This window comes from Apis mellifera, linkage group LG2 (assembly GCF_003254395.2).
Source record: "Apis mellifera strain DH4 linkage group LG2, Amel_HAv3.1, whole genome shotgun sequence".
NCBI classification, from domain to species: domain Eukaryota; kingdom Metazoa; phylum Arthropoda; class Insecta; order Hymenoptera; family Apidae; genus Apis; species Apis mellifera.
Window position 1 is genome coordinate 9,437,734 of NC_037639.1, and position 10,074 is coordinate 9,447,807.

Consider the following 10,074-nt stretch of genomic DNA (forward strand, 5'->3'; position numbering starts at 1 on the left):
TACACGCGAATAAATGTAACCGTTCGATGCACTCATCGAATTGTAAATTTATACCAAGAAAATATGAAAAGTGATAGTAAAATTGCATCATATTCATTAAACTCGATTAATTCTATTAAATTCATTATATTCATTTGATTCGTCTTTGTATTGTCTGTTATAAAATGTTTATACATGACGAGATATGAGCGATGCTTTGAAAATGAAGCTTAAGCTTATACGCCATGTTGTGCCGCGGGAAAATTAAATTTTAGAAATAGATTTTAAAAATAGAATTAATAATTTATGTAATTAAAAAATAGAAATTATTTTAAAATATTCTAGTATATTCTATTTTCATATGTATTTAATCTTAGAATATAATTTTAATTATATTCTAATATTTCTATTTCGTAAAATTTTGAAAATTTTTAATTTCTTGTTTGTTTCACATTTTATCTTTAACACGATTGATAATTTATAAAACTCTGTCAATCGTAAAATTGTTTATAGCGTTAAAAGCTATAAACATATAAACTATAAAATCATTTTGATAAATCAATGAAAATTCTATTTTTCTAATCAACAGTATCTGTTAATAAATTATAACAATAACGGAATTATATACTATTTTCCTATTCGAAAATTATCAGTAATTTTCCTTACTTATTTGAAAGATATTCTAACGAGAATAGATCAGATGATAAAAACAAAGTTAGAACAGACGAAGGTGTATATAAATATGCAGTTGCAATTCTAGAAGAGGAAGCAAACCTTGTCATTCATGTTATGTGGGCGTCCAAGGTGAGCCTTTGCGATCATACGATGAACGTTCTAATAGATACGTTTTACAACACTTTAAACAGTGTTTTTTAATGCGAACGAATTTATGTCAACAACATTATATGCTAATTATTATAAAAAATTCAACGTTTTTGCTAGGTCTGCGAAAATGACAAAAAAATTATATAATGAAAAATATTTAAATATCATATTACATTAAATAATATTTTAAAAAATATTAAAATAAAAACAATATGTTGCATAAATATTTTAACTTAATATATTATCATAATTTATTCCGTATTCCTATTCGTTGAAACGTAGAATCAAGCATTGGTATTTCAGAAGTCTTGCTATACCGACAGATAAAATTTTCACTAACTTTGGTATTCTGTTTCTTTATGGCCATGAACAAATAACAAAGGTGCACTCGCATAATTAAAAGAACTCGAGTAGCAGATAATGGATACATTTCAAATTAACGCATAACAAAACAATTCTTCAAAGTATTAATTAATTTTAATTATTTTATCAGTATTTCATGATCTTTAATAAAATCTTTAAAGACGAATTCCTACTTTTATGTACTTCGCATTTATGAAATACAAAAGAATAGAAACTCACACGAGTAAAAGAAACTTAAATGAAGAATAAAATACATGCAAATGTCTTCGATCAAAGATTCCATTCTATTACAAAAGTCAACTTTATTTTATTCGATTCTATATAAAAATGAAAAAAGTTTTCTAAAATTTTAATTAATTTAAACTTATTTAAAATATTCCTAAATTTATTTATTAAAAATTAATGAATAATAAATTGACGAAAAGAATTTGTTAATTTGCCAAAAGAAAATTTGTAATATAAAAAAAATGAAAAAATTATTTAGCAGTATTTAGATAAACCAGATTTAAATCAAATTCAAAATCAAGAAAAGAAATTTAAAATATGCAACAAAGCAAATATAGAAAAAATATAATATAAAAAATATAGAAAAAATTAAAGAGCATAAAACAGAGAACAAAAAGTTTGTATTTATGCAAAATCATTAATTTTTTCTATTTATATATTTTATATATTTCACAAAATAATAGTTACTGAGTATATCCAATTTTCAACTTATAGCAAACATTAGAAAATATAAATTTTTTAAAGAAAATTTCTTTATTGTATCGAATCCAATTAAAACGAACAAGAAGATTGGATTATTTTATCAGGAATCAGTTATTAATGTAAATTTTAATCTAGTAACCGTACAAGTAGCTTTCACCATTATTAGAATGAAAATATTTATTTATAATATTTTATTAATTTAATTGAATCACGGAATAAATTCAATTGAATTTGAAAAAAAATAAAAATTTAAAGTTACTATTTAAAGCAAACTTGCACTTTCGATTTTTTTCGCTGGGATTTTTATTTTTGTTATAATATAATCAAACAATGCTTTTTTTAAAGTAAATAATTGTGTATTTTTTTATTATTATTTTTATTTTTTTTTAAATTATAAAACTAATGCAATGTTTATGAATTATTCCCAAATTTTTTTACAAATTTTTGGATTGAATAAAATAAAACACGAATCAAATAACTGTAACAAAATTAAGAAGATTTGAAAAAGAACTTTCAAGGGAAAAAAATATAAAATATATAAAAAAAGTTGAAAAATAATATTCATTATAATAATATTATAATGAAATGATATCAAATTTTATAAAAATTTCTTAAAACGCAATATTAAATATTCAAAATTGTAAATATATATTATAAGAATCAAAAATAACTACAATCCTTTTCGAAAATAGATTATTATTAATATTAATAAATATGTATGCACGAAAAGACGAAATAAAGAAAAAGAAATTTTTCTAGAAATTTGAAAGCTCACAAGAGACTTCCTATTGAAAAACGAATACATCCAATTCACTTTAGCGCTTACAAATTTAATGTAAGCTTCAACAAAGACTGATCGATGTTACAAGACACGAAAGAACTCGGTATAGAGACCTATCATCGTTCTAGAAAAACTGACACATTCGTTCATGAAAGTCTACACAGAAATAATAAGCGAAACACGATGTTATATTATGCAAAAATCAATTTCTTACGTATCGAGGTCAAATATATATTTATTACTTTTTTCTCTTTTTTTTCTTTTAATTATTCATGTTATGTTGATTTCTTATATCAAGAATGAAATGAAAGTAGAAACTACAAATAACAAATTTTTACGGTAATATTAAAACAATCGATTTGTTTCTATAAAGAATAGACGCAATCAAAAATATCACAGCTTTTTCTTGTTTCTACACGAAGTACCTTTGTTCCTATCTGAAATAATCACTATATATATATATATATATATATATATATATAAAGAACAAAAATTTATCAGAAGAACAGAATCAGTATTATCACGTGATTTATCATAATATTTGGTAAAAAGAAATGATTTTTATCCATTTTAGTTTTTTTACTATTTATATTTTATATATATATATATTTATCTATATAAAATTTGACACTTTGCGTCATTTTCATGAACTATTTAGTTGAGGTTGGAATACGGCAGTGACGTCTCAATTACCGTTGGTCGCGCACTCCATTTCAAATCAACATTATATATATGCCGTTCTTTGACGCGCGACTTTAAATATTTACGCTCGCCAAGGAATGTATAAATATAAAAAGTATTCAAAATACGTATCGAATTATACAAATTATTTAGATCGAAATAAAAAACTTATTAAATAATAAAAATCGAGATACAAAGAAAGCGAAAGAAAAAGATAAAATACAAAAAAGAATGGAAAGAATGAAATCTAACCTCTAGAACCTACAACTGTATACCACACTCATCGTGCGTTAAACGAACGAGATAAAGCTGCGCACACACGACTACAGGGACGTAGTCAGCTGGTTAAAAACAGCTGTGTCCCGTCATCGATGAAACGAGGAATTAAATATCCCTCATCATCATGAAACACCATGACATTGCAACGCGTTATTTCTCGTCGACCTATAAACTGATCATACCTGATAAACAAACGATCCAGCCGTAACATGCCATGCATACTGCGTAGTCTTACATTCGCAACCATGTGCAGGCCTCTCTTGCACTCGATTGCAAGCACGTGCGATAGAGCGAAAGAGAAAGAAAGAACGAGAACAAGAGAAGTAGGGGATAGAGGGGAGGGACAAAGAAGGAATGAAGTGGGGATGAAAAGAAGAAAAAAGAAGGCAGAGATACAAATAGCGAGTAGAAGAAATAAAAGTGAATTTCAAGGATACAATTTGAGAACGTCCGTGTCCATACGTCGTTTTCCAGCGCTGGGGGACGACATATTTATCGTCTATTAACGCAGCAGAGCCCTTCGCAGCAAGTCCTTGAATCAGCTGAGCTCGATTGTCGTTTCAGAAGGGCCTCTGACTGCTTAGGATTATTTACCACAGCAGAACCCGCGAAAGAATTGGTTTTTCACCACTATGATATAACACACTCTCTGTTTTCCCGTACAGTTATTCAGCACCGAGAAAAAAAACAAAGACACGCGCGCGTGATGGTCGCTAGTCAGTCGTTGGATGTTCGACGCTCGCCACGAAGGAAAACGACACGGGACGAATTCCGCGACGTCAGCGTTTAATGATGTTTTCTATGGATGAACGAGCGTACGATCCCTTGAAGAGCAGCGATATACAAAAGATCTTCCTCTTTGTCCAGGCGGACCAAGTCAAAAACTTCGGGCTAGAGAATCATTTCACCATCACCAACGACGACCCGTTTAGAGACTCGTACTGTCGACACGTTTCTCGCGCACACAGAAAACAATTCTTTCCCCTAAACCTCCTCCGCCTCCACCACTACGAAACGCCTGTTCTCGTGCACCCCACTGTCAACTCACGGACTTCACCGCATCTGATTCCGTTTCTACACTGCTCTCTTGCTTGCTGCTACCTCTGTCTCACGTTGTGCCAGTGAATGCGCGCGCACAATACAAAATCCCTGCTATGATCCACGAATCGTCACTGGTTCTTTCGGTCAACCAATATCACTAGAATTATATATCGACTACGATAAACTTCTATTACTTTTTATTTCTCTTTTAAAATTCAAATTCCATACTTAAAAAACGTATATACCAATAATTTCAGATATAAATATATTAAAATTTCAAAAAATATATTACTTACTCATTTTAATCTTATTATTCGTTATTTTTTCTATATGAATGATTTACATCATAGATAGATAGATACATTCAAATAAAATATTAATGTATAATATTATATTTTATAAATAAAATATAAGAAATAAAAAAAGATCCTTATAAATATCACTTATGAAATTATATTATTATATAACCATTTATATTATAAATAATTAACGATTTTAAAATATATCAAGCATTTATAACATAATTATATAAAAGTAAATAATATGATTACGCGTAAATTTAAATATTAATTGATTTAATATAATTTGTTAAATTAAAAAAAATAAATATATACATTTTTAAAATGAACCAAGTTAAATTACTAGTTCTTGGTAACACTGTGATTTAGTTTACATAAAAGACATATGATGTGTGGAACTTGAATTTAAATATAATATAATAATTATATTTGTATAATTATTAATAAAATATAAGAAATATAAAAAATACTTATAAATAATATATAAATACCTTTTTGAATCAACAATATAAAATTCAATATTTATTAAATTTTAAGAAACTTGACATTTGGAATTAACCCATCACACACACGTTATAATAAATCAAATGAGCACGTACACTGATAAAATTATAAGGAAGAAATTCAATTAAACAGCAATTATTCTCATGAATGAATAAATTGTAAAGACGATTGGAAAAGAATTGAATTGTTCAGTGAGTCAAATGTCGCACAATTCGCGTTTTATACGAACGTTTAATAACGTTAAAACAAAAGACACCTATTATGACAAAATTAACATGTACATAATGTATGATAATACTGCAATATTTAGTAACTCAGTAAAATTATTCTAACAAATTGATTTATTTAAAAAATGTATAAAAATTACGAATATAAAATTTCATCTAATATACAACAGAAAAATATTCCAATTGAATACTGTACCAAATTCACAATAATAAATACACAAAAATTTGAGATTCTTAAAATACTAATACATTACATATTATATGTTTCACATTCTTGAAATTATTTTAAAAATATGACAAGTAATAATATACAAAAATTTGTTTTATATTATTGTTCATTAATACATTTCAATGAATACATTGAAGTTATAGAAAATACTAATTCTGTTGCCTCTCAAATATAAGTACTCTATGTATAAGTAACTAATGTGCACTAAATTCACTCTATTAAAGTGTTACAATTCTATTGCACTCTTTTTCTGTTCAGGTCTACTTTGTTGCATGCATATATCTTAAATTCTAATAATTATATTAATAATGCATCAAAGTTAATAAAAATTTGTATGAAATGTATATAATATTAGAAATTTATCGAGGAACTTTTAATACTGCCAAAGGTAGATTTTTGCATAATAATAATACAGAAAAAAATTTAACATACTATTTCAATATCACATAACTATCATTATAATGCACGTTTATGTTATTAAAACGAATGTCAATTATGAATAAATGCCCAATATTGATATGTTCTATAAAATGATGGAACTAGAGTATTTATTATTAAAGAGACTGGTGCATTAAAGACTATTATTGTAGATATGGCAGTACTATTATAATTGTTTTATTTGTATATGTGAAAAAATCTTATTGGAAAAAATATATTTAGATTTAAAATGGAATGTTTTATAAAATAGTAATAGCTATACGTTATTCTGTACGATCATATATGAATATAATAAAAATATTAAAAAATATTTAAGAGATAAAATAATTCCCTATTCCTATTCATTTTACTTAAAAATACTTAATAAATTGTTAAGTATATAAAGTATTAAGTAAATGTATTAAAGAAAAAATAAAGCTTTAAAAATATTCTTCTTAATAAATAATTAATTTTGGCATCAAAAGATTACTTGTCAGAGTATTATCAGTCCTTGCATTCTCTATAAATATCAAAAATTCTTAATTCATATTTATAGCTTTCTATACTATATTTAAGTACAAAATTGGTTGACTGGTCGGTTGTCACTTCTATTTTTTTAAAAAAAAATGTATACCATTTATTCTACTGCTGTTTTTCGTGCAAATGCTGTTAAAGACAACATTTCATTAGGATCAGTGGATAAACGTGAAAATTCAATTTCTTCACTAATACTATTTTCTGAAATTGAAAATATAGTATAATAAATAATTAATAAAAAAAAATATAGAAATATATACAGAAAATATAATTTAGTTACCAGATGGTTCAATAGGCCATTGTTTATGTGAAGGAGCATATAAACATAATAATGCTATGGTATAAATATTCCACATTCCATATACACCAGTAAAAAATGCTGATGTCATTTCCAAATGTAATTCTTCATCCCATTTCCATTGCCCTTCTGCAACCTATGTATACATATAATACTTTAATACATTAATTTATTTCTTCTAACATTTTAAATAGAAAATTTGAATAAATACCTGGCCAAGAATAAAACCAACAACTGTTAAGGATGCACACAATAGTGTAGCAATCATCAAAAATTTAAATCGATATATTACACCTTCATAATGTAAACGCCGTGCTGAACTCATGCTAGGTAAAGCAGCTCTTTTTGCACTAATATTCATGAATACTTTCCATATCATATAAGCTAAAAATATTAAGTACATGCCAGCAGAAATTCCAGCTAAAATTATAAATGATAACTGTTTTATATTTAAAGTCAAGGAATTCAAATTTTTATAATATAAAAAGAAAAGTTTTTTTAATATAAAAGGATACAGCAAATTTAGTCCCAAGATCTGTTACCCAAATTGAATAAAATGGATTTCGTAATTGTACTCCACGTTCACACATATCAAATACAAATAATGATAAACATCCAATACCCACTGCAGAAAGATGACGCCAATAACATTTTAAAGAATTTCTTTGTTCACCTTCCTAATTGAGAAGTAAAATAAATTATATTTCTGACATAAAAATACAATTATAAATTAAAAAATTCTAAATAACAAACCTGTATCTAATATGATGAAAGACAATGGATGAAAAGAAAGAATATCCGTTAATATATAAGAATCAAATTATTTTAAAATTAATTTAATAGATATGAATATTTTACCATAAGATGTTCTCCAGCAAATACAAGCCAAAAAGATAAAAGAATTGCATAAAATACTCCTTGTCTAATATCACCCAATAAAAGCATAAATGGCATATCATATGCAAGTGTTAAATATTCCAAAGGCACTAAAAAAGAATTATATTTATGTAAATATAACCAATTTTCATATATCAAATATATTATATTAATATATATATTACTTACTGTTTAAAAATGACAAAGCTATGCCTAGAGCTAAAAGTAAATATTCCAAAAGAGCTGGTGATCTAGAAAGCATATGTACTCGCCTCCAATACCAAGTAAGAACACATAAAACAATTGGAAAATAAATAGTTTTTAAACTAACCCATACTTTTGTAAATCCACCATTTTGATTGATAGCCTGAAATTAATTAGAAATGTTAATTTAGGGAATTAAATTTATATGAATGTAAAAATAGTATTTTAAATACTATATATTTACTGTAAGCCATAAATCAGTTATATGTCCTAAACCCTGATTGATATTTCTATCAGTATCAGCAGGAAGCCGAATATTTAAAAGATAATAATCATGAAATAGAGATCCAAGTTCAAATAATGGTACCACACTACAATTATAATTATATTGCTCCAATGCCTACAAAAAAGAACTATCTGTAAATAAATATATATTTACTATATTCAAGTATAATAATATTATCAAGTAAATATAATAATATTTACATCATCAATACTACAATCTAGAATTCTTTCTACCACAGAAGCAGCATATGGTTTCCAACCATCATCTGGATCACCTTTATTTCTGTAAGCAAGTCTTGCATCCAATGTTATTTTAGTCTTAGGAGCTGTAAAACATAATAATTAATATATATAAATAAAACAATATTTTATATATATACATTCATATATACAACATATATATCTATATAAATATATTTATATTGAAAAAAAGAAACCAATAAAAGAGAGATAAATCACCAATTTCTATTTGACTATGATATACAATATCCACTTGTAAAACACCAATCAAATTTTGTTGCCATCTGGAATAATCAAGTTGCATGCTATTTCGAGGTACAGGCATCTGTAAAATAAATAATATATTTAAATTTTTAAATATAATGCATATTTTTTCAATACAATACAATTTTATAGAATTACCTGAAATGTATATACAACTTGATATGCTTGATGATGATTATCAAAACTAAATCGATTCATATCAACAGGAATACAAGATCCTTTTCCTCTTGAATAAAACCATTTTTTTCCTCCAGGTTCAGATCCATTTATACGAATATCTTTGCAAGGTGTACCAAGTATATTTTGGCTACTAGCTGGAGTTGGAGCTAAAATATAATATATATATGTAGACAATTGGTATTATTAATACTTATTTGTTATATATACTTTTATTAAAATTCCAATAAAAAAATAATAATTTATAGTAATTGAAATAAAAAAAATTTTTAAATAATTATATAATTATAAATTTTAAAAATAAAAATAATAAATCCATTAATTCAATAATTTTTATTACAAATAGTTAATAAGTATTTAAAATTTTCTATAATTTAATAAAATTTTCTATAATTTTCTATAATTTTCTATAATTTAAAACATAAACATATAGTTATTTATTTACAAAAAATTTTATATTTCACAAAACATTTAAAATAAAAAATATAACATTTAACTACAGTCAAAATTATAATAATTTTGAAATGATTGACATTTCTTAACTTACCAATAAGCCCGCCTATTAAAAAACAAATTATTTGTGCGATAATGAGTAATATTACAAGTACTGAAAGCTTTCTACCACTTAAATTTTCTATGATTGTTCCTTGCATTTTTTTTAAATATAATTATTTATTATAATGTTTATAATATTTTTTATTCAAAATATAAAATCACCAAAAAGGACGCATAAGCAGACGCGTTTATCCGTAGTGTGAAGAGCAGTTTAACGTGCTTTTCGAGTAGCTTCACTTTTCAAAATGGAAGCTGTGACATACCAATATTTATAGAAATTCTTGTGAAAATCTCTAAAAAGATTT

The 10,074-nt window shown here is 25.4% G+C and overlaps 2 protein-coding genes across 3 annotated transcripts in view; both read right to left on the bottom strand.

Annotated features, from left to right (window-relative positions):
• LOC412330 (ubiquitin-conjugating enzyme E2 H) overlaps positions 1–4,711 on the bottom strand; it is a 42,159-nt gene extending 37,448 nt beyond the window's left edge. Inside the window, exon 1 of the mRNA XM_006564718.3 lies at positions 4,054–4,711. Within this exon, the coding sequence (XP_006564781.1) occupies positions 4,054–4,106 (53 nt within the window). The 5' untranslated portion in view covers positions 4,107–4,711. The remainder of the gene's footprint in view (positions 1–4,053) is intronic.
• Positions 4,712–6,736: 2,025 nt separating this feature from the next.
• Positions 6,737–10,012, bottom strand: LOC100578715 (protein wntless). Of its 2 annotated transcripts, XM_006564719.3 has the most exons (13): positions 9,762–10,012; positions 9,176–9,363; positions 8,993–9,098; positions 8,735–8,859; positions 8,493–8,648; positions 8,234–8,411; positions 8,027–8,154; positions 7,922–7,927; positions 7,684–7,845; positions 7,380–7,607; positions 7,151–7,304; positions 6,968–7,071; positions 6,737–6,853 (listed from the first exon to the last, which is right to left on the bottom strand). In XM_006564719.3, the coding sequence occupies exons 1-12, from the start codon at positions 9,865–9,867 to the stop codon at positions 6,971–6,973; spliced, it is 1,638 nt and encodes a 545-aa protein (XP_006564782.1). In that variant the 5' UTR covers positions 9,868–10,012; the 3' UTR covers positions 6,737–6,853; positions 6,968–6,970. The 2 variants fall into 2 exon arrangements, with proteins under 2 accessions (XP_006564782.1, XP_026302234.1); XM_026446449.1 differs by lacking the exon at positions 6,737–6,853 and having other exon boundaries at positions 6,945–7,071.
• Positions 10,013–10,074: the final 62 nt, after the last annotated feature.

Coding starts and splice junctions, on each gene's coding strand:
- LOC100578715 (XM_006564719.3), bottom strand. CDS start 9,867: ATGCAAGGAACAATCATAGAAAATTTAAGTGGTAGAAAGCTTTCAGTA. Junction 9,099..9,175: donor AAGTTGTATATACATTTCAG/GTAATTCTATAA, acceptor TTTATTTTACAG/ATGCCTGTACCTCGAAATAG. Junction 8,860..8,992: donor TCATAGTCAAATAGAAATTG/GTGATTTATCTC, acceptor TATGTTTTACAG/CTCCTAAGACTAAAATAACA.